The sequence below is a fragment of the Engraulis encrasicolus genome, chromosome 6 (genome assembly GCF_034702125.1).
Source record: "Engraulis encrasicolus isolate BLACKSEA-1 chromosome 6, IST_EnEncr_1.0, whole genome shotgun sequence".
In the NCBI taxonomy this organism is placed as follows: Eukaryota; Metazoa; Chordata; class Actinopteri; order Clupeiformes; family Engraulidae; genus Engraulis; species Engraulis encrasicolus.
In genome coordinates this window covers 30,789,683-30,814,103 of record NC_085862.1, presented here as the reverse complement: position 1 = coordinate 30,814,103, position 24,421 = coordinate 30,789,683, and the positions used below count along the sequence as shown (strand labels likewise).

General features: G+C 42.7%; 3 protein-coding genes across 6 annotated transcripts in view; all 3 read left to right on the top strand.

Annotated features, from left to right (window-relative positions):
* The first annotated feature begins 4,761 nt into the window (after nucleotides 1-4,761).
* On the top strand, nucleotides 4,762-14,244 carry c6h1orf210 (chromosome 6 C1orf210 homolog). Its single transcript, XM_063200185.1, has 6 exons — nucleotides 4,762-4,889; nucleotides 5,343-5,421; nucleotides 11,178-11,313; nucleotides 11,822-12,374; nucleotides 12,509-12,610; nucleotides 13,314-14,244. Exons 3-6 carry the CDS (start codon nucleotides 11,191-11,193, stop codon nucleotides 13,763-13,765), a joined length of 1,230 nt encoding a protein of 409 aa, XP_063056255.1. The 5' UTR covers nucleotides 4,762-4,889; nucleotides 5,343-5,421; nucleotides 11,178-11,190; the 3' UTR covers nucleotides 13,766-14,244.
* Nucleotides 14,245-14,400: 156 nt separating this feature from the next.
* tmem44 (transmembrane protein 44) lies at nucleotides 14,401-20,985 on the top strand. Of its 3 annotated transcripts, XM_063200182.1 has the most exons (10): nucleotides 14,401-14,619; nucleotides 14,727-14,856; nucleotides 14,952-15,042; nucleotides 15,318-15,481; nucleotides 15,886-15,972; nucleotides 16,335-16,505; nucleotides 17,010-17,147; nucleotides 17,368-17,451; nucleotides 18,269-18,409; nucleotides 20,466-20,985. In XM_063200182.1, exons 1-10 carry the CDS (start codon nucleotides 14,426-14,428, stop codon nucleotides 20,706-20,708), a joined length of 1,443 nt encoding a protein of 480 aa, XP_063056252.1. In that variant the 5' UTR covers nucleotides 14,401-14,425; the 3' UTR covers nucleotides 20,709-20,985. The 3 variants fall into 3 exon arrangements, with proteins under 3 accessions (XP_063056252.1, XP_063056253.1, XP_063056254.1); XM_063200183.1 differs by lacking the exon at nucleotides 18,269-18,409; XM_063200184.1 differs by lacking the exons at nucleotides 15,318-15,481; nucleotides 15,886-15,972; nucleotides 16,335-16,505 and having other exon boundaries at nucleotides 17,030-17,147.
* A 2,053-nt stretch (nucleotides 20,986-23,038) lies between these two features.
* Nucleotides 23,039-24,421, top strand: part of atp13a3 (ATPase 13A3) — a 73,786-nt gene continuing 72,403 nt past the window's right edge. For both annotated transcript variants that reach the window (XM_063201234.1, XM_063201233.1), the window contains exon 1: nucleotides 23,039-23,239. The gene's annotated coding sequence lies outside the window, so the exon portion shown is untranslated. The remainder of the gene's footprint in view (nucleotides 23,240-24,421) is intronic.

The window sequence follows — 24,421 nt, the reverse complement described above, 5'->3', positions numbered from 1 at the left end:
GCATGCACTGCCAGGGCCGCTGACAGCTTTGGCAGGGCCCGGGACAAAGACATCTGAAAGGGCCCCAAACCCAAGCAATACAATGTAATTAGGACTCAATTCTGGGCCCCGGTTCTCCCTGGGCCCAGGACAAGTGACCCCTTTGTTCCCCCCGTCGGCTTCCCAGCATGCACTGGGACTAAGCCGACTGACATGAAAGTTCTGAAGTTCTGCCGTGTCATGTGTCCTCAGGGTGCGTGCAATGGTCGGAGGTGCTGACTGCTTTATAGCTCATTTACTGTAGTATGTGTCATATAGTATCATCTGGTGTTGCACGCTCTCTCTCTCTCTCTCTCTCTCTCTGTATGTGCGTGCAGTCTCTGTTTAGTGTGTGTGTGTGTGTGTGTGTGTGTGTGTGTGTGTGTGTGTGTGTGTGTGTGTGTGTGTGTGTGTGTGTGTGTGTGTGTGTGTGTGTGTGTGTGTGTGTGTGTGTGTGTGTTTGAATCATTGCACTTTCACGTGGCCATGAGTTTCACAAGGCAGTCTCTGTACAAATGCAGTGTGGGAATACTATAGTTTATACATATACATTTGATACACGCTGTGGAGTGAACTATCCTTTGGCATATCGCTGCCTCCTGCCTGCCTGCCTAGTGCCTACTCAAGGAGGGGGTCCTCATGCATTTTGTATAACATCAGCAGGTATTTACAGTTAGGGTTAATGTATGGAGAGAAAGGGCCAAAGATTTAAGATTACTCTGCTTTGATGTGCTGTAAATGCTGAGTGGACATTAAGCCAATGTCTTGTGGAGGTGCGCCATGTCAAACTTTCTGCGGTTCAACCTACATTTTGTTCAAGAAAAATTGTGATTTGGATGTAAGAGAAATATATGGCTACTTATGTATGTATGTATATGGCTACTTATGTATATATGTGGCTACTTGGTGAAGTACAATACTAGAGAAAATGACTGAAAACTACTATGTAACACATAACTATGTAATATTCTGTAGGTCATTTAGTAAACTATTTAGAACTCGCAGGTAACATTTTGTGTTGTTCCCCTGCTTGTGTTGCTCTGACGTACCCTGCATTTGTTGTTTATCTGATTAGAAATTGGTGAAATGTGTTACACATTGGACAGACATCAGGAATCTGGAGCAGTGGACGTCACTGTTAAATATTTCCAGGTTGGTACAACGGGTAAAGACAAGGGGTCACAGGCCAAGCATATAAAAATACTGAATAACACATTTGCAACGGGAGTCTTGGTAACAAACAAGACCTGAGGGAGATAGCACTGAATTAAGTGATATGAATGAAGTGATGGCATTTGTAGAAAACCTACTAAACAACAAGAAAACCATCCAGTTGTTAAAATGAAGGAGTTTATAACAGATGTCAATTCAAAACACTTGTAATTTAAGACAGCTTCTTACAAATACGGTAATAAATGACATTGTTCAGGCAAACAAACTCAAACATCCATTGAGTATCTTTTGTAGCTGCTATGTATTTTCACTATCACCGTATCTTATGTGTCATTGTATTTCATTAAATACAGGTGAGAGGTAGCCTATGTGTATAGTTTATGAGTACATATACTGTATGCTTATAGTTTGACATGGTTCATTTTGTTTTAACATAAAAAACATGTAAATAGGAGAAATCCCCAACACAAGGTGCCGGTATAGCCTCCTCCAGAGCTCAGTGCCGAGGTAAACAGTTTTAGTAACTGCAAAAGCTTTGTACACCGCACTGTTTTTGTTGCCCCAACCCCCTGTTCACACACACACACACACACACACACACACACACACACACACACACACACACACACACACACACACACACACACACACACACACACACACACACACACACACACACACACACACACAAGCCAATCCAAACACTGCTGTGATAAAATTACTGAAATACCACCTGCCCAAAACCCCATCTGGTTTCCAGAGCGCTGGGCTGTGCTGTGCTGCGCTGTGCTGCAGATGCTGGAGACTCACACACACACACACACACACACACACACACACACACACACACACACACACACACACACACACACACACACACACACACACACACACACACACACACACACACACACACACACACACACACTCTGTTGTCCTGTGCTGCGATGTGCTGCGGATGCAAGTGGCTCCCTTTCCAAACCAGCAGGAATGTTCAGCTGCTTATGAGGCGCTGTGCAGAGCAGATGTAAAACAATCAGGAGTCAAGCAAACAGCCCCTGTGTACCTCTCTCTCTCTCTCTCTCTCTCTCTCTCTCTCTCTCTCTCTCTCTCTCTCTCTCTCTCTCTCTCTCTCTCTCTCTCTCTCTCTCTCTCTCTCTCTCTCTCTCTCTCTCTCTCTCTCTCTGGTTGTGGCACAGCTGCAGAATTTATTATTTTTAATTTCAATTGACAGTTAAAGTACTTTTGAATGAATCGTCATAGGGATAGGGGCGTTGACAATGATCTTTGAAGGTAGGCCACCAAGTCAGGCCTAAGCATCATAGGGTTGAGATCAATGACTCCACCACTTTCTCTATCTCTCTCTTGTTCTGTGTGTGTGTGTGTGTGTGTGTGTGTGTGTGTGTGTGTGTGTGTGTGTGTGTGTGTGTGTGTGTGTGTGTGTGTGTGTGTGTGTGTGTGTGTGTGTGTGTGTGTGTGTGTGTGTGCGCGCGCCCGTACGGGGGGGGAGTGAGTCTAAATAATCTTTCTCACACACCCTTCTCCTCTGCACACACATGCACTAACACATTTACACACACATGGACGCACACACACACACACACACAATACATTGTTATAGGCTCTGTTTATCATAGGAATAGGCTATGTTTATACTATATATGCTATGTTCCTAATGTTATGATTTCACAGTCCAAATATATTGGCATGCCAATAAAACAATGAATTGAAAGAGAAAGAGAGAGAGAGAGAGGGATAGAGAGACAGACAGACAGACAGACAGACAGACAAACAGACGGACGGATGGACAGACAAACAGACAGACAGACAGACAGACAGACAGACAGACAGACAGACAGACAGACAGACAGACAGACAGACAGACAGGTAAAGGCAGATGGACAGAGGCTGAGACAGACGGCAGAGGAAAATCTGTGTGTGTGCAAAACTGGAAAAAGATGACAAAATTCAGACAGATAGCATGTGCATCTCTATAGGAGCCGATGGAGCAAAGAGCAGCATCTTGGGGACGGCTGACTGGCCTTGCAGGCTGCACGGCTATTGTTCTTGTGTCAAGTTGTTTTTCCGGAGTAAGGGAGTGAAGCTAGCATACGGCAGATGTCCTTGTGGAATCCCCTGACCCCCCCATCCCGCCGCCACTCCTGCCACCGCCACCGCATCACATCCCTCAGCCATGTCTGTCACATCTGCAGCCATAAGTGCACAACAAGCACATAAAGGCACACGCGCACCCGGATGCAAACACACATGCCTGCATACAGTATGCACACATGCACTCACGCACATACACACACATGAGCACGCACACACGCACGCATGCACATACACTCAGACTTGCACACGCACACACACACACACACACACACACACACACACACACACACACACACACACACACACACACACACACACACACACACACACACACACACACACACACACACACACACAAACGCACACGCACACACACACACATTCACCGTATTACAGACGAAGGAGCAATAAACAAAGATGTGATTGATGTCATAATATTTAATACTCTTTTTGACACACAATACTTCTGAGTAAAGGGGATCCGTCTCTTATCAACCTTCTTCTGCCTGATTAAGCCTGTGTTTGCCTGATTGGATTTGAGAGATAAGTGAAGGAAAGTGTGATGATAGCGTCAGATTGGGTGGTCACCAAAGCTTACAGTGGACGAAAAGACAAAGACGAGGGGGCCACCAAATCAGGTCTAATCATATGGCTGAGATGAATGACTTCACCACTTTCTCTCCTTCTCTCCCTCTCTCTCTGTCTCTGGTGTGTGTGTGTGTGTGTAGGCGAGAGAGAGAGAGAGAGAGTGAAAGAGAAATATGAGAGAGAGAGAGAGAGAGAGAGAGAGAGAGAGAGAGAGAGAGAGAGAGAGAGAGAGAGAGAGAGAGAGAGAGAGGGAGAGAGAGAGAGCGCGAGGTGGGGTGGAGTGGAGTGGAGTGGAGAATGGAGGATGGAGGAGGACCCAACCTTATTGTGCATAATGCTCTCCCCCTATTTTGAAGAGCTCTCATGCCACTGCTTTGGGTCACCCTCGAAATGTCCGTGTTGCAATCTCGAGTGAGGTAACCACATTTTCACTCTGTCGTAAATTCCATTATTTTACGACATTTATAACAACAATCACAGACCTTTGGGGATTATGGTGGTAGAAAATGTATGTCATCTGAAATAGGCCTGCCAATAGGCTACTATATAAGCCTGCCTTCAAAGATCATTTTCATTTTTCAAAGTACTTAAACAGTCAATTTAAATTTAAACGAAATAAGCTTTGGCACAACCAAGACTTTGATCTATTGTAACACAGTATCTGTCTTTTCTCACAATCGTCCTCTGTGCTCATAGAATGATTGTTGATGTTTCAGTCTCTCCGCTACTTCAATGCGACCGGGTTAAGCCAAAGTACAAAGGCAAAGAGGAAATGACTGATTTGGTTAGCAGGTTACTTATTAACCAACTCTAAGGGATAATACACTACACATTTAAAGCCCCCTTGCACTCTCAGCCACCATTCAGACCAAAAACATGGCTCAAACCTTCTTCCCGTCAAGGATTACGACAACGAGCCAGTTGGCCTACGAGACGTTTTGAAGTAGTTCAAGTTTGTTGGAACTGTTTTGGATTAAACAAATTCAGACTTCCTGGTAAGATGTCGTTTCTAGTCCAGCATGGTTCAGTGTCTGACCTTCATACTTAAAAGCCATTGTGAGGTAGGGTTAGTTTGCTTACATAGAATTCATACCTTTCATTGTTCACCAGAGTACGGCGAGTAAATCTTTTTTGAAAGTCACAATTCCAACTGGATGATGTTTAAATAAACTGAACATCAATTGATTTCAGATCTATTTTTAAATCCCTTGTGTTGCAATTTTGGCAATGAGTGACAGTAAGTGGCCTAATATAACTGCTAAGTGCCAGTGCCAACTACCAAGGGCAAACACAAAGCACAATCAGGAATCTATCTTTGTGGCCAGTGTGTACGTGTTACACTTAATGTTATCTAGCCCGTATGACTCTGCATGCCTCTCTGTTTTGAACCAAAATATTAAGAGCAGCCGGCTGATACCTAACATGATCTCTTTGCTCTGTCTATGTAGTTTGTTTTTAGCTGAGAGAGGAATAGGGAGCTGTGACTTCATGGGGCTGCGTAGGGCAACTTCACCTTAACAACCAAACGTAAGTTGACCACCAACAACCCAACACAACACCCATTCTTATATCTCTGTGCAAAGTCGTTACACCACATGTACTCTGTCGTCTTTATCTCTTTGTCTGCTTTTGAATATGATGAGTCATGTCCATTAGCATCGCTACGAAGGTGAATAACTGCATAGAAAATTACTACTTTGACGTACAACACAAACATCAGACATTGCTTTTCTTCGCATAGCTCAAATGTAAATACACAGCCATTAGTGCACTTGCTGGGTTATGTCTCAATGACTGATATAACACAGGGGAAACGCAGGAAGCTGGCCCCTCTCTGTACCAGCCTTAGTGACAATGATATCGACCAATCTACCTAAGATTTAAAGCAAAGACAAGAGGCTGTGTATATGTAAGAGGGGGGAAAGGGAGGGGTCTCACAGGGCTGCTCGAGCACCGTGGAGGATCACCAGGGGGTCAGGCCAAGGGCTCTTTGTGCAAGATTTCCGTGCGGTCCGCCGTCGTCTGGCGAGACTGTCGGGGGCCTGGGGAATGCATTAACATGACTTGGTCTCTCTCGCCACACACAAATACAAACACAAGCACCCACGCGCACGCGCGCGCACACGCGCGCACGCACGCACACACACACACACACACACACACACACACACACACACACACACACACACACACACACACACACAAGCCAATCCACACATGCATGTAGGCCTACACAATGCACCAATGCACACAAATATTGATTGAAGTGCTGTGCTGAGTTGCTCCTAGTAGTTATACCAAAATAAGGCACTGGGCGGGCGAGGTTCTTTTTTATGGCGACGGGTACTGTAAGATGCAACCATAATTTGCTCCAGGGAATGAGGGTGTGCCAGCGGTTAAGTGTGGCAATGTGGCTTGGAGCTCCACTCAGGACTTTGTGTAAAGAACATACATTTGTAAAGAAAGACATTAAACTGCATGACACCCAGAGATAAGCTTGGAGACATGACTATGTGCACTAACACAAATGATCGTCCATCCTGTTTTATCTACAGGCTGACACACTACATGTATACAGTATATTATGAGAAATATGAGAGCTGAGTGCTACAAATGCATGCACGTCGTGCACACACACACGCACACGCACGCACGCACGCACGCACGCACGCACGCACGCAGGCGCGCGCGCACACACACACACACACACACACACACACACACACACACACACACACACACACACACACACACACACACACACACACACACACACGTGCACACAGAAGCAGACAGAGACAGAGTCCCTCCTGCTGAACTACTAGACCCCAGGTTGTGGGGTGCAGAGCAGAGCAGAGCGGTGTGTGTGTGTATGTGTGTGTTGTTGTGCTTGTGTGTGTGTGTGTGTGTGTGTGTGTGTGTGTGTGTGTGTGTGTGTGTGTGTGTGTGTGTGTGTGTGTGTGTGTGTGTGTGTGTGTGTGTGTGTGTGTGTTGTTGTGCTTGAGCATTGAGCGGGGACAGGAAGAGATAATGGGAGCCCCTAACGAGTGTTTACCGGCCAACAATGCTGAATTGAATAGTGGGAGGGGGAGAGGAGTGGGAGAGGGGAAGAGTTCTAATAACAGAGCAGAGACCCCTCACCGCACACATGGCTCCAGAGCCAAGATGTGTCTGCAGCAAGGCTGATGGGGAGGGGTAGCTCTACTTAAAGACAAAACTAGGACATTAGGACATTATGGCGCTATACTATACTAAGTAACAGAGCAATGGCATATGGAAATATCTACGATATTCGAATATCAAATATACAGTACCAACATTGCCAGTTCTTCCAAAATCAGTCAGTTATGCAAGGAGGACTGGAGGAGACGTTTAGGTGGCTGATGGGGAGGGGTAGCACGACTTAAAGACAAAACTATAGGACATTATGGCGCTATACTATACTATACTGTTCTCAGATGCTTTCCCCTAGCTTAAATTATATATCATTCTTATTTTTTTATTTTTATGTTTATTTTATTTTATTTTTTTACCTTATGTTTTATCTTAATGTTTTAAATGTTCTTTGATTTTAATTTATTTGCTTCTTTCTTCCCTGTTTCCTCTCTTTTTGCATTTGTTAATTTTGTGAAGCACATTGAGTTGCACCTGTGTATGAAATGCGCTATACAAATAAACTTGCCTTGCCTTGCCTTGCCTAAGTAACAGAGCAATGGGATATGGAAATTTCAGCGATATTCGAATATCAAATATACCAACGTTGCCAGTTCTTGTAAAATCAGTCAGTTATGCAAAGAGGACTGGAGGAGACGTTTAGGTGGCTGATGGGGAGGGGTAGCACGACTTAAAGACAAAACTATAGGACATTATGGTGCTATACTAAGTAGCAGAGCAAGGGAATATGGAAATATCGCCGGTTCTTGCAAAACCAGTCATGTCATGTACTTTTTTTTTTTTTGAACTTCCTTTTATTTTGATTTCCATAGTCATACAGTGCATCACTACATCTCCATTCTTACATATTTCAACCGGGGATACAAACACATCCGTCATGTACCTTTAAAACACAAAACTACATTATGGTACTCTGCTATTTGCAGAGCAATAATATGTCACCATTGCCAAGTTCTTACGAAATCAGTCAGTTTTGCCAGGAGGACTGGGCAAGGCATGAAATGTTCAGGTGGATATAAAGCAGAAACCGTTATGTTTTCATACCAACTCCATGAAAATACTCTTCACAGTGTTTGTCAAGAGTGACAAAATCATGACTGTAAGTCTTGGTGTGGAATCTGTACATGGGTAGATGACGTGACTTGTAAATTTTGCTGTCGCAGGCTCTTAAAATTAAGTAAATTCATGCTTTCAAAATTGTTAATGCTTTAAATGATTAAACTAATGTCGTTGTTGTGAAAAAGTAATGTGTAATAAAACCAGAGTTTAAATGAGTATACTTAATTTTGAGTCAAATGTCACATTTGTCCTATGGTGTGACTGAGGCAAGCCTGGTGCTCCATATTAAAACATTTTTAAATAAATAATCAAAGCTCAGTCATTTGTCTAAACAACCCTGGCATGTTTTTCAAGGTGTCTATTTTAGCAAGTGGCAATGCTTAATTTTTTTCCTGTTTTTCTGAGACCGTATGGACTTATGAAACTTTGTCACAGAAAACAATGTCCTGTGGTGTGACATCATATTTTTGGTAAATTCTGTGGATAATTATCTATTGTTGAAGCTCCAGCGGTACATAAATTGTGACTTTAGACCCAATGGCAAGGGTGGATTTTAGATTTTTCTCTCAGAGTTCTTCAGTCAATCAATTATGTTTTGCTACCACAAGATGTATTAGTTTTGTAGTCCTTTGGTGTGACAGCCATAAAATACATTTTGACAATAGTGTATATTTTTCATATTTTTTTCTTATGTAGATGTATGAAAATGCATCTTACTAAAGGTGAAATTGTATTTCAGTTGGCAACGACATGGCTTTAAATTAACTCAAAAGCTCAAAAGTCCTATGGTGTGATGGTAAAAGTCCTATGGTGTGATGGTAAAAGTCCTATGGTGTGACACTTTGGAGTATCACACCAAAGGACAAACAGGTCACACCAATGGACTAGATATTTGAGAAATAGCTTTTAAAACAACTGGTAGTACATATTTTTTTGTTTTGTTGTTTGACTAGATAAATATTGTGTATTCGAATTACTTATTCCTTTATTGGCCTTTGGAATTTATACTTTGATGCATTGTTGATGAATATTTGCTGTTGATTTTAGATACTGTCAAATGATATAAAATGTCATTAATGGTGCTTTGAAACCATAAAATATAACGGTAACAGTGAAGGAAAGATCAGTGAGAGAGTATATACAGGAGTATAGATGAATAAAGTATGCTGTGGAGAGCTCAATATACAGCATAAATGTGCTGTCCAGCTTGAGATACCAAACAGGCACTGGCCACTACACACTACAGGTTCAATGGTGTGACAGTCATAGCATACCTACAAAAGTGTGATGGTCATGCCAAGGTCACACTTCAGTATGAGTCTTATGAGCTCTGCAGGTTACATTTAATGACCGCATGGCTGTCATTAAGAGTTACGATAGGCTGATAATCGACGATTCAAAGACTTATAAGTGTAAAGTGTAGGTCCATATTGACTACAACATTATATTATGATCAAAAACACAAAATAATCATGTTGATATATTGTTTCTGGCTCAGTTTTGCATTTCTGTCCTTTAGCGTGACATGAATGTCCTACGGTGTGACATGTTTTAAACGCTCAAATATTTGTTTGAGCTAAACAATATGTTTGATAAACACTGAATATTGCATTAGGGAAGAACAAATTATCGTCCCTGAAAAGTTAGTATAAATTCGGACAATTTTGAACATTTAAAAGAAAGATATCCCTGTTTTTCCTCGAAGGTTTCTAATAATCTCACATCTAATGGGGAAAAAATACTAAAATGGTAATTTCTCATTAAATTAAGACTTTAAAAAATTGCAATAAATATGAAGAGTGTAACAATGTTCATAAAACTCCATCAAGCCATTTCCACATTACTTAATATATTTATTTCTTAACGTCACACCAAAGGACATATTTTCAGCAAATTGCTTTATCAACGTAAATAAATAATCAATTAATAGACCAACATTGTGACCACTTGGATTTTTTGAAAGATTAATTGCTGCACTACGTAGACATATACTTTTTTCCCTCATAAACAATGTTTTGTAAAAAAAAATGTTTTTTGCTGCCTATCCGTCATCTACCCACATTTGCAAAGCACAGAACCCTTTGTTGGACATGCCGGCTCCATGACTATGGTCTACTAAAATCATGATGATAAAATCATGAAGATGCAAATTAAGAATGTTTTCATGTAGGCCCTACCTTGGCCATCTGGTAGGGCACTCACCTGCCATGCGGCTGACCCGGGTTCGATTCCTGGCCCGGGTCCTTTGCCGACCCCTCCCCGTCTCTCTCTCCCCATTTGCTTCCTCTCAACCTCTCGTGCTGTCCTGTCCATAATAAAGTCTAAAAGACCTAAAAAACATCATAAAAAAGTTTTTTTTTCATGTCAAAAAAGGCATTTCTACACACTTACTTGAAAAGAGTAGCTATACTGCAGATATTAGTCACAACAATACAAAAAAAACCCACAGATGCTGATCTTACCCATATTATATGATGTGAATGTTATTGAAATCTGATTCATTATGAAGAGGTCATCAAATGAAATTGAAATATTATTCAAACAGACAATGACAATAAAGTAGAGGAGAAACTCTCGCAAACTGACCATTTCGCTGTTCTTTCTTGAGATTGCCTGATGAAGGTCTAGTATCGAATATCGAATCGTTATTAAAGAAAGAACAGCGAAATGGTCAGTGTGCGGGAGTTTCTTTAAGTTGTTGCTGAGTGTCCTATGGGCCATCTCCGACGCACTTGCCAACTGAGGTGTGCGAAAAAGTCGAAGTTTAATAAAGTAGAGGAGGAAATATGCCGCATGTACACTACTGTATGTTCAGATAAGTGACTGACTGAATTAGTACAGGAAATGTGACTGCATATAATAGTTTGTATAATGGCTTGTTCTTCATAAAAAGAACAATTGCATAATAAAACCTGACGATTGTTTGTCTGCAGTAAAAATCTTGAACATGACTGCACAATATTCAGCACAGCCAGACACAGTGGTCATCATTTTTAAAAGTCTGACTGTTCTTTGTTTTCTTTAGCCAAACCTCTATTTTCTTTTCAAAGGCAAAGAGGGAAGATGGGGTCGTCGGGTCGCCTTCTCGCTGTGTTTCTGCTACTGTGTGTCTGTGGAGGCAGCGTTGGAGGTCACTCCAGCCGTGCCGCTGTGGGCCCCTGCATGGTAGACGCAGGCAAAGGCAAGGTGTGTGTGTGTGGAAAAAAACATTCCCCCCTCTTTTTCTCTTCTTTTGTTCTCTCGGGCCACATAGTGGATAACGGGACTGGGAATATCCTGTTTGTAGGCACACATTTCCTGTTGTTGATGACAAGCTAATACTGGAGTGAGGTCTTGGCAAACGTGTCAGGGGTCTGACATACTGGTTCTTGTTGAGTGTGAAATGTTTGCATTATGCCATGCTGACTAGTGGAGGCACTTTTAGAGCCCATAAACTATGCGGAACAAGCATTCAAGTTTTCTTGATATTTTAAGATATCAGACTGTAGTCAATCTCTGTTTCATAAATGAAGTGCATATTTCATTTTTACAGCCAGTTAAAAAAAACAAAAAAACAATTGGGGTTTTAGACAAAGGGCAAACGACATTTAATACGTTTGTTGCATATGGCTGATTGCTGCTTGATTGCTTCAGGGATGCGTTTAATGTAAAATTAATGCCAATAATGTAAAAATGTGTTTTCTATGCAACTCAGGTGGTATTCAACTGCAGTCAGAAGAATCTCACAAAGATTCCTAAGGAAATATGGAGCAATGTGACCAAACTGGACCTCTCGCACAATGGTCTGACCTTGCACCTCCACAAGTCTCAGAGAGCGCTGCAGAGGTTTCACAGGCTGACCCACCTGAATCTGTCAGCTAACCACCTCCCCCTGCTGGCCAGAGGCTGTCTAAGCAGCCTCGCGTCTCTCCAGGTCCTTGACCTTAGCCACTGCCAGCTTGCTGAGGTGGAGGCCGGTGCCTTTGAAGGCCTGCCCAGGTTGCAGAAGCTTTTTCTGGGGCACAACATGCTGGAAGAGTCAGTGGCCCCTGCCTTGGAAGACCTTAGAGGGGTCCTGCACCTTCTGGATGTACGAGGCAATCGCCTTCTGAATGTACGAGGCAATCACCTTCTGGATGTACGAGGCAATCTTCTTCTGGATGTACGCGGCAATCGCCGTTCTCCAACCTCACGTGGGCGATGTGGAACAAATAGACGGATCCGAGTCAGAGGCTCCAAACCAATTGTTCATGAAGGGAATCATGAAGGTTTGTGAACAGACTAATATGTTTTTTTTGTCATTGTAAAAAGTAGTACGAAATCAGGTAGTATTTTGTGCTAAGGCAAAATTCTATGTATGCATCACTCTGATCAATCTCATATTTTATCCCTGACATTCTAGGGCTTGAAGAAAAACTTCTCAGTAAACTAAACCACAGAAAGTTGCTTGCTGAAGATCCCAATGAATTCCTAACTACATTAGCACCAACTACTGCCCTTAATGGTAAGCATTCACCACTTGGAACTCTTACAATACTGTATTACACAGCTCAGTGGGTAAGAATGAAAGAGACCAAGCTACGCTGTTTTTGTGTATCCTTCAAAATGTGTCTGTGTGGATAAAACACAAACAAAGCTTACAATAATTTACCTGGCCGGTACGCTTTAAGCAACAATCTAGGCCAGGTATGGGCAACTTCCACGATCAGAGGGCCATACCACGGATCTGACAGCAACTCACAGGTGCAGTTGGTTGCACACTGACTGCCGATATTGTTTGGAAGTAAGGTTTTGTATCAGCCAAAAGTATAATTACAACAGATTGATTCAGTGGTAAGCCTAGTCATTTTGTATTTAATTATGTTACAGAGCGCGCTGACAGAGGAGGTGGGCCGCATGTGCCCCCCGGGCCTCCAGTTGCCCATCCCTTAACCTAGGCCTATTGACCCAGTCGCCAACTCTGGGTCCGCCCATGAAATTGCTTGTTTTCCCCCATGTTTGCTCCACCCGCTGAATGTAAGTGGCTAATCAATATGCAAAATGACTGGCAGTGATTGGCACCGCATGACCAAGGGTGGAGCATTCGGAGGAGAAAACAATGCAGTCTCATGGGCGGGCCAGAGGTGCCGACTGGGTCAATTGAGTGAGTTTAGGCTGCTATGACGCCGTAGTAACTGTGATGATGCGCATGCTTTTCCCCTCCTCAGACACCGTTAGCCCCCGGGGCCCTGCTCACAACTGGAAGTTCCTGGTGGGCGTGCTGGTATCAGCCATCGTGCTCTCCAGCGTCATCGCCGTGGTGGCCAAGTGCAAACTCCTCCACCGCTACATAGCCAGCTACCGCCACTCGCGCTTCACCAACGTGGACTCCCTGAGCCACTGTGACCCTGACGTGTATGAGGTGGGGTTCGCCTCAAGGGGAGGAGCCAGCACGACATCAGGAGGGGTGGGAGGGTACCGTGAGGAGGAGGAGGAGGACGACGACGACGATGACGAAGGAGAAGGGGAAGATGACGATGGCTTCATTGAGGACAATTATATCCAGCCCAGTGAGAGGGAGAGGGCAGCGAAAGCAGCACGTCATGTGAAAGAGGAAGAGGAGGAGGAGGGGATGGGGGAGATGGAAGAGATGGAGGAGGATATGTTCACTATAGGCTGAGATGCTAAGACTGGAACAGGTTGCTGTATTGAGAAAGGCCCTAGCTACTGTATGAGGGCCAACAAACAAACAAACAAAAAAATATCCAAAAATACAAAGTTTTTGGAAATACTGAATCAGGACCCAAACTCTACAAGTTTTCTGAGTTGATGGGTTTGGATTGAATGTATGGGGAAGGAAAGGCCCTACTGTAAAAATTGAAAGGCTGTAGAGACAACAACAAAAAATGGGGTGCTTAATACATGATTTTGTTGATCTAAGTTGCACTATTCTTGTTGTATCATGTATGTTCATGAAACCTGACAAATAATGCAAACTAGTTCTGTGCATGACTTTGATGTGATAGCCTAATTTGTGAAAATTAATCTTTGATGGTAGGCTATATTGTGACTTGAAAATGTGCCCTACACTCCCTTGTAAATAGTTGGGCAGATACTGTTAAAAAATATTTTCACTCCAGTTTAAATAAAATGTTTATTCTCACTTTAACTTACAAAGAACATATTTTGGTCAGTTTTTATTTTCAGATGGCTGGAGTTTTCTGTCTCCTTTTTTGGGTTTACAGTGCCTCCTGCTGGTTGAGTCCAGATAACTGGTTTGAGGATATTTTGTATCCTGTCTGCTTCCGTGCCTTGTCAGGTGAGACGTGAGTTGCAAGCTATGGTAGTTGTGACTTCAACACCGGGAGATTCCGATACTGATCAGAAAACAAATGATTTAGATGTTTTTGAGTCGTCGTTCTGGGAGAGCTACGATGCAATTGACAGATGCCTCAACAACAAGACCGAGAAAGTTTGTATCTCATATGGACTGTGCGCATTATCAACGATTTTGTCAGTCTTCGCGTGTCTGCTGTGAGTAAACTAGAGCTCTACAGTTCGTGAACATGCTTCATCTGTGAGAAACAATGGTTGAGTAGTTAGCCTACTCTGAATTATTTTTAAACCTCTGTTTCATGTAGTCTGACTTACCAAAGATGCTACCTGAGAAAGAACGTTACCGTCAACGCTGCCACCTGCGCAATGTATTGTTTCTTTGGCAATTTATGTCACAGCGTGGGAGCGTTTCTCTCCAAGCAGATGTCTTTTCAGGTGAGTAGTTATTTTGTCGAGTCGCGTGGACTTGTGGCATTCTATTTTTTCCTACTTGTGGCGGTAGATGGAGTTTTCATTTCGTTATTATTCAGGTGTTAATGGGCGCGCTTTGGGCTGCCCTGGATGTGATCTCCGTGTTTGCTGTGTTGCTCTCCATCTGCATATCCCATCATTCAGAAAAAGGTACGTTGACAGCACGGCACGCGCATGTGTCCTCCCTCCCAAAAGGTAAATATGCATCACAACTAAAACAAACATAGCCTAACCTACATGCAGCCTTTGGTAGTCGTCTTTTTTTTTTTTTTTTTTTAGCAGATGGTAACCATATTTTACTATAGCCAATTCACAATACAAAAAGGTCTGTCTCAGAGTAATAGGCCAACTTATGAAATTGATAGTATCCAGTAAACTGATCATTAAAAAAAAAAATCAGTAGGAACATTTCCTGTGTTAAAAAGGGAAAAGGATGAGGATGCTGAGGAAGAGGAGAAGGCAGAACCTGCTGATGGTGGTGCTGGTGATGATGGTTGGCGGGGGCATTCATTTTACTACAGAGAGTCATTTGCATACACTTGGAGAAACATCTGCCCACCAGAGAAGACTTTTAAGTGTTTTTACTGAAGTAAGTTTAATAAGACAAAATGATTAATAATAAGTGTCCTGTAGATACAGTTTCTACGTTTAGCCGGATCACACCGCACTCTCGATTAAAAGGTGCCAAACATAAACAAAAAATGTGTAAAATTGAAAGAAAAATGTCTGCACACTTAAATCCCCCTTGTGTTCTTTTTAATAGGCCAAACTGTAGATACAGTTTCTATAAAATTATTTAACAACTGACAGCACCACTGACTAGCCAACTAAATATCTGTGTTGTTGGCAGTAGTTTAAATTAATACATTATTCAACTTTCATCTCATCTAAGTTTTGATCCTCATGTAGCCTACAGTTTATATTGCTATGCAAATTGGGTCAATGTGCTAATGCAAACCACTTTTGTGTGATTTGAATGTCATCTCCAACAAGGGCAAATTGGGACACCTCGGCTACATACTTGGTCTGTTGAGTTTTGTGATCAGCTGGACATCCCGTTTTCCAACTATTCTGGAAGCGGTAAGTGTTGCAACAGTGTAGACACTGTCATGATAAACCTTAAAGAAATATCTGGATATATTATCAGTATTCTTCATTACATTTACATTACATTTTGTTTGGTGTAAATTGGGAAAATAACCCTTCATGCGAACAGTGTTCTCTCTCTCTCTCTCTCACTCACTCACTCACTCACTCACTCACTCACTCACTCACTCACTCACTCACTCACTCACTCACTCACTCACTCTTTCTCTCTCTCTCTCTCTCTCTCTCTCTCTCTCTCTCTCTCTCTCTCTCTCTCTCTCTCTCTCTCTCTCACACACACACACTCACCCCTTTAAAACTGTTTGATTTATTTATAATGAACTTCTATTTCCAAGTACAATAGAAAGCAAAGAAGTTCGGTCCATGCTGTGGCCGGGAGTTTGTTTGCAGTGGCTGGCGGCCTTTATACAGCGGCCATCTTGGTTTATGACGCAAAACTTGCATTTGTTGTCAAAGCCCTGCCCTGGATCATGTCCTCAGCCTGTCTGGGAGTTCTGGAACTTCTCGTATCTTTTTGTGTCTTGCTTATTTGTCTCCCGTTTTTTGTCGCTATACCTTCATGCTTTAAAAGGTGGTGATGGGCCCCTCACACCTCTGTTCCTGTCGCCCATGAGATATTGCCAACCAGTAATAGAGTAAGCTGACTACCAAATAGAGATACAGTGGTTGTGCCTTTTATGTGTGTAAGATTTATATGTACCAGTGCAGATGTGTAAGGTACAGAGAAGAAGGAATGTTCATCTAGCTAGAACTATTGCTGTTGAAAAAGGATCTCGCACCAAATAATTACATTTATTTTTTTTCAAATACAAGGAACAAAGAATACTTTTTTGAAAAGCAGAGCCTCTTGAAAAGGCCAGTCTTCACAGTTGGTGCTTGGTCCCTAAAACAATACTCTTATACCTCTTAGTTTTACATATACCCCCCCCCCCCCTTAACACTTAACATGTACAATGTCACGTCAAAGCAGCATCCAATATGGATTTATACCTTAAATTGTTGCACACCAGATTCTGCTCCTCTCCCTCAGAAGGTGGAGGTCTGGCAGTCATCTACCATTGAGGTCTGTCGGCTCAGACAGAGAGGCCCTGATAGAAGACACCTGTTACGGTAGCAACCACACAAGAAAAAGATCAAGAAAGTGCAAGGTTTGTCACCATTTTAGAATGTCCCGCCTGAAATTATATACTTGAGAATAATGACTTTATTGATCAACTTTATTATTAACTTTATGATTTTACAAATTAGTTTGATTACCGGTAATTTCGAGATTGGAAATGGAGGTGTTTTTCAGTTCAGTAGTAAAGTACAGATAGATCATTACATATACTGTAACTGACCACATCTGTGTTTATTTTTTTCTCTCAGGATGCTTTTATGGCTAACAATAATTTACCCAAAAGGTCTGACATGGGACACTACATGGATGTTACCGTGCAGCCTGTACGCAAGGTGAGGATACAGTCATGCCACTTTCTGTGAATGTATGAACCCCCTCCCCGTTTAGACAATGTTTAAAATCTGTTCTATGCGCTTGAGTGTCTTATAATGAGTCATCACATTACCACGGGTGCTGCTTATTGAAATAACGGGCTCTGAAATGATAAACAAGAAACAAGTAGCAGCGAGTAGTCTTTGACCTCAAAGGACTTGTCTAGAAAGCGGTCTGGTATGATGTCAAATGGCATTGCAATAGCCTACACTGTATGTGCTAGATGACTAGACAGCTGGTGGACCTGCTGACACCAAAACCTTGTACTTATGGAATGGTGAACACCTTGTTCAATATCATGTATTGCGGTGTGACACTGAAAATTTGAATGTGTGATAAACTTTAGTCAGGAGGACACTGTAACCTCATCTGTATTTGTTCTCTTGTGAGATTAGACTCCCAGTTTACATTTATTTCCCCTGCCTCTTTATCAAGCAACATGACCAGAAATGGTATGTGCAGTTTCAAAGGGACCAGTTCACAAAGTTTGTGTTAAATGTGTGAAAACTCGTGACTTCATGACTTGTTGGATGCACTACTGATGTAGCAGATCAGCGTCCTGGGGTGTATACTAAGAAGCTGGTTCAGGAGTAAACCAGATTAGGCCTAAATTAAGGGGTAAATTATCTAATAGAAGAGCCTGGAGTCCAAGAAAATGAGGATTCCGGGCTCTTCTATGAGATGATTTACCTCTTAACTTAACATGGTTTACTCCTGAACCAGCTTCTTGGTATAGGCCCCTGATCTAGACGCTCCTCCCACCCGTGTGGTCTGCAGGTGTGTCTGAAGGAGGTGAAGATCTCTCGTGAGGGTCAGTCTCAGAACGAGAAGCTGAAGAGGACTGTGAAAGTGGTCAGGGTAGACGAGACCTGCTCAGTCAGCTCCTCAGACTTTTCCACATTCAACTCTGACCTCGAGGTTAGCGACCACTTCCCTCACATCACGAGACACTGAACGAAAAAAAAGGGGAACATGCTACTTGCATATTCGCTGAAATATGCACATGGCTGAAAGATGATTCATAATACTAGTAGCGTATGTTCATACAGAACTGTTTTTTTTAAAAAGATGAATATTTTACTAGATGATCTAGTAGTACAATCCTCATAGTATTCAGGTCAACATTTGGCTGCATGTACAGTATAGATTTCACCACTAGATGGCGATAACGTAAAGAAAACTACAGAGCCGTATATAGAGCTCTGGAAAACTACTCACTGGTCAAATCACAATGAACTAGAGAATGTCAAAAAATGTAAGTTCAGAGTGACAGTGTCCCAACTAATGGTCGAATTCACATCACACACTGCACATTCAAAATTAGAATAGAAACTTGAAGAATTAACATTGTTGGAAATTATTACAGAAATGGTACACTTGCATTTAGTTTGAAGTGGGTGGGGGTTTAAAAATATCTGCTATTTTAAAAAGATATTTTTTGGGCTTTTATGCCTTTTTAGAGAGAGAGAGATAGAGAGAGATCCAGTCTAACAGTATGGCGCCTCAGCCCATTGAGCCACCATACACCAAAATATCTGTAATATTACTGTAAAAGGTGTGTTATTAATTTCCTATGAGCTCCATTAGCCATGGGATTTTACACGTATAGTCTTTCCTAAGTAGTCACAACTCTCAACCTGCCCCTTCCCCTTATCTTTACAATTTTGGACGTAATTTAAATGGAAACAAAGACAAAAGACAGTGGGAGGGGTGTGCTGTGGCGTAGTGGGGCAGCGCATTAACACACTGTACCATATGCGGGTGACCCGGGTTCCAGTCCGGCCTGGGTCATTTCCCGGCCCTACCCCATCTCTCTCTCCCACTTACTTCCTGTCATCTTCAACTGTCCTGACTCCTGTCAAAATATAGGCTAAAAAGCCCCCCAAAAACATTAAAAGAAGACATTGGGAGTGCTCAGAAAAGATACTTTATGGAGCTGTATGTGTTTATACTCATCTCTCTACAACCAAAGTTAAGAGAAATCATTTTATTGATTTCGCCACGTGGTAAATTGAATCGTACAGTGGCCAAGGAGGATTGTGATCTATAATGGTCATCATACACTTGGTGGACTGTTCTCTCTTACAAACACTGAATTCAATGGTAAAGGTCAGGAGTGCTGTAAATATTTTGTAAAAAAATTAACTTCTGCTTAATTAACTAAAACATGCACGCACGCATAGAAACCGCAAACTGTTTGAATTACTAAGTTGTGTCAGCTCTTATCTTCAAATAGTTCTTCATTAGTATATTCAATGACTTTTACTGCTTAGTCTTGTTTCTGGGAATAATTTCTTTTGTCTTTAACTTCAGCAGTCCCATTGAGTCTCGAGTGGAGTTGGGTCAATTGTTCTTCTTGTTTAAGAATGTTGTGATTGAAAGTCCGGGGCTGGACCTCTCTTTTGTTTCCAGCGAGTGGTGGTGGTACAGAATGGTGAGCCAGTCCATTGGGGAGTAAGGTCTCTCTCTCTCTCTGTCTCCTGGGCTATTTCAGGGAGTCCTTTAACCGCGTCCCCAGAGAGAGCTGTATTAGAAAGAGATTATGATGACTGCCTTTCGGAGGAAGTGGCTGTCTAGACATGAGGCTCTGTGCTCTGTTTAAGCGTGGCACTCATCTAGATGCCTGCCCTGCGCTGTATCTGGACACCTCTTTTGTCTTTTGTCTGGGTGGGCAGTTGTCCAGTTGGCAGACGCCCAGCGCGTCCATGTTATGCACGCTTGCATGCACTGCATTGTATGGTATATATGTTCTTTGTGTACTGTATTTGAGGCTTCTCATGCGATGTACAGTTATGCAGTCCTTTCCCCCCCTTTATGTTTCCTAATAAACTTCAGTTGTCACTTTAGATGGGGCCGTATTGTCTTTCATTAAATAAACTTTGTGTCTCCGTTTGTTTGTACGGCCCTGCACCAAAGAACCATTTCTTTTAGTATTATCATTGTTCAGGATTTCTGTATTCTTCTCCATTCGCAGTGGGATTTCGAAGAAGCTGCGTCCTTGCAGGGCTGCAAAGTGTCAGTGAAGCAGCAGGACTGGGCAGAGGCCTTTCCACTAGAACAGTGGACAGGGACGCCAGCCACAGCCAGCTCATTCAGCACCAGGCCAGCTCCAGCTCCAGGTACCCCTACCCCCTGCTGCTGCGAGCTCAACACGGCCACGGCAAGCCACATGCCAGGAGAGGTCGATGGCAAGACTGAGGCCATCTTGGAAAAATGACCAAAGACACTCCGTCTCCGAGTCACCACGATGGCAGAGATGGTTGATGGTGTACACCATACTGACAATCTTTGCAACTTGGGCATGACTGCCACTACACTACTACCACCATACCAAATGTTTTGTCTCATAACAGCAGAGATCAGCAGAACACACCCTTGGACTGTCAGACAGTTACTGCATTACATTGTACAATAAAAGCAATTATATTGCTGTCAAATACGTTATTGGTGTCTCACATGTCTGTGTCATTAAAATGCTTATCTTCAAACACTGACCGATGGTGACTACTGCTTAATAGGGGTGGGAAAAGGCGGTTGCAATTATGGAATAGGTTTCTTACTAATTCAGTTGTAGTGGAGAATTTATTGTAGAGGAGAATTTATTGTGATAAGCCTATGTAGTGCAAACGGTTTGAACTTTCAACTCTCCAGGGCACCAACTGACACTCAGGGAGTGCATCTTAATATGGGACCTTGCCTCCTCCACTTGCCTCCTCCACTCGCTTCTCGTCATGATGACATCACTGACAACAGCATTATATTTCAATATCTTGCAAAAGCTCAATTGTAAAGTCTATTTCTCATTTGCAATTGGGATGGTGAATGAAAAACAGTCCCTCAAAAGTTGTTGTGGCGAGGCTGACAGCAGGGAAACTTTATCGTTTTCTCCACGGAGGAGGGGCCAGGAGGCGGGACGAGGAGACAAGCACAAGTGGAGGAGGCAAGGTCACATATTGGGATGCACCCAGGGTTTTCAACACAAGTTGTTAGTGTTGACAAATCTGTAAATTAGCAAAGGTGACTCGCATGCATTATGGGCTGTGCTGTCACATCTCCCTCTGGTCTGACTGGACTACTGGCAGTTCATTTTTTGGTCAATCCTCTTTCACTCTCTCTGGCTCCAGGCGTGGTTTCCTTCCTCAGAGAAAGACCACTGATTGATGGGATGGAAAAAAAAACTATCCTTCACTGTTTTTGTGTGGGTGGCACTAAATAGTGACAAATGTTGGGAGGGTGTCACATTGTCTGCCCTCAATAAAGTGCGAGTGCATCCACTTGCAGTATGTCAAAGCCAAGAGGTTGCTTCCTTTATTTTCATAGCTGGCTGTTTATCAGGGTTGGACTGGAAAAAGCTCAGCTTGTCTTGATAAGAGGCAGACTAGACGACCACAGTTGTTTTTTCTTTCTTTCCACAAACGGCCCTTCTGAAATGCCTGTCTTGTCTTGTAGAGGCCTAAAACTCAACTCATTGTCTCTAGTTCCTAGTCTTGTTTTCTTGTTTTAACAGATGGACTCTGGCAAGAATTGCCTTCCAGGCTGATACCAAGACAATGTGCTGATAAGTCTTGGTAACCCCTACTTCACCCTGATATTTGCCATGGTGATTTATGCATATAGCTGTAAATAGAGTAGCAATACCCAATTTACCCTACCTACCAGATAAAAATGGTCTCCTGGGTTGTCACCTTTTGTTGTGCCATGGCAGAACAATATCAAGCTGCATTAAAATTTATCCTATCTATGTAGCCTATAATGGGGGGCTTTAGTGTCAAAATCAAAATCAGTCAAAATCCAATTCCTCTTCCCTGTGGATTGGGTCTTCAAGAGAAAGAGCAGTGCAAAAGTTGGCCTCTACTTGCACTTGGTCCTTTGAACGCTTAGTATTAAGTCCTCCTCACACTGGACAAAGGGAGGCGATGGGACCAGTTTTCCCTGACATTGCAGAAAGTAAAGCAGGCATAGCCTACTGACCCCTATGTCAAATAGGCTAGGATTCTACTCTGATGTCATTACATGCGCGTTACTAAACAGACTGGCTTCTGAGAGCCTACAGTAGGGCTCGAGGTTAATCCCATTTCTCTTTGAGATACAGGGCATAAAAATAACAAACTGCTGGTAGGTGGAATTCTGTTTTGACAACTTCAGAGACAGAGAACATCAAAAAGGAAATTATGAATGGACAACCCCCTACCTTACCTATTTACAATGTGTTAAAGGTGTCGCCTTGGCTTGTTTGTTTTAATTTTTGAAATTCTACACAGTTTTGATAGGTTTGGATCTGTCCACCAGACGCCACAGACCGTAAACATTGAACGATAGATGGAAGACACCATCCTCTTAGCTAAGAAACACACACATACTACATGCCTATTCTCTTCAGATCTGATAATTGTGAACGGCCAATAATGTCCTGTAAGCAGCAAATACCGTTATTTATTGGGTAATTCCCTTTATGATGGTGCCACTTGGCACATTTCACCTGACCGAGAAAGTGTTTGCAATGATCTCACATCCTGTGCCTCACTTCCTTCGACCGTAAGCTAGCAGGCAAGGCAGTCAATCCCCCACACACGTTTGTTCTCCGACGAGCTGTCAACAGAAGGCACGAGCTCCGTTTGACAGACAGGCTACTTAAATAAACTTGCTTTGAGTGAAGGGCGATCCTCGACGGATTTTCCTTCTTCAAAACGGGATCGACTCGTCTCACTATGACTCTGAGGTGATCCTCATAGTGTCCGGGTGGATCTGGTAAGATTCGTCTATATTTCGTTTTGGGCAGCAGACAGCATGTGCTATGCGATGCTAAGTCTAGTCACCAGCCAGAGTCCGCCTTCTGTTGAGGTGAATAGGAAGGGGTATTTGCATGTGTCACGAAGTAGGAATTCCGTTGTGATGAAACGCGCTGTAAGCCTTGGTTAGTTTTGGCGGCTATCACATTGGGAACTCCATTGTATGAAAAAAGACAAATAACAGTCGGTGTTAAATTGACCTTTGTATGATTACGGCGCAGTTAACGCAGCATTTATTTCCAAGATGTCCTTTTAAGACTTTGGGTGAGCTAGCTGATACTCAAACCCAGGCAGTTGACGATGGCAGCCTACTCTAAATATGGCACGTTAAACAACCAAGAGGAGTCTTATTTAGAAAACCAACTACTTTGATATGCTTTCATAGTGGTGTGTTGAACTTGATGTTATTGTGTGCTGTAGATAATAATGGTAACATTTGGTTTTCGCTAGCTATGTTGTGTTGCGGTTGTTGGTGTACAACTCGCTAGTTTCAGCGTGTATGGGGACAATCTACGGTCTGTAGCCAGGTATCCGTTACCCACGTTAACATTTTAAGTACCTTTCGTATTTCTCTGTACTCCGGCATTCAGTGTCAACATCTAGCTGAGATATTAACAATAACACAACACCGGAAGGTTTGTACCATGGGCTAAAGTACGCCTATGGGTGAGTTAGCTAGCGCAGTTCGAGAACTGAGAACGGCCACATCAGTAGTGTGGCAGCATGTTTACTGATAGCCAGCTAGGCAAAAAAGACCACACATGAGCAGAATGGTAGTCAGATAACATCGTTTGATAGAGTAAATTGTGGGGAATCAGTTAATTAGACTTACTACATTGACCAACACACTGTTAACGCAATATGGTATTGAAGTATGGTTTGTTGTGTAGATAGTGCTGTCTCTGACAGTCTGCACCAGCGCTTGTTTATGGCTTTCAGCCAAATGCAATCGGGAAGCTAGCCAAAATGTTTGATAGACAGTAGTTCTACTGTAGCTAGTTTAGCCAGCTAGCCTAGGTAGCTTGCCCAGGGACCAGTAGGTTGGACATGTGTGTCATCTGATGATCTGGGAGAAACACACCAGACGCATGAAAAATGGCAAATCCGAAGTTCATCGTAAAGCTAATAATCCAGAAACACC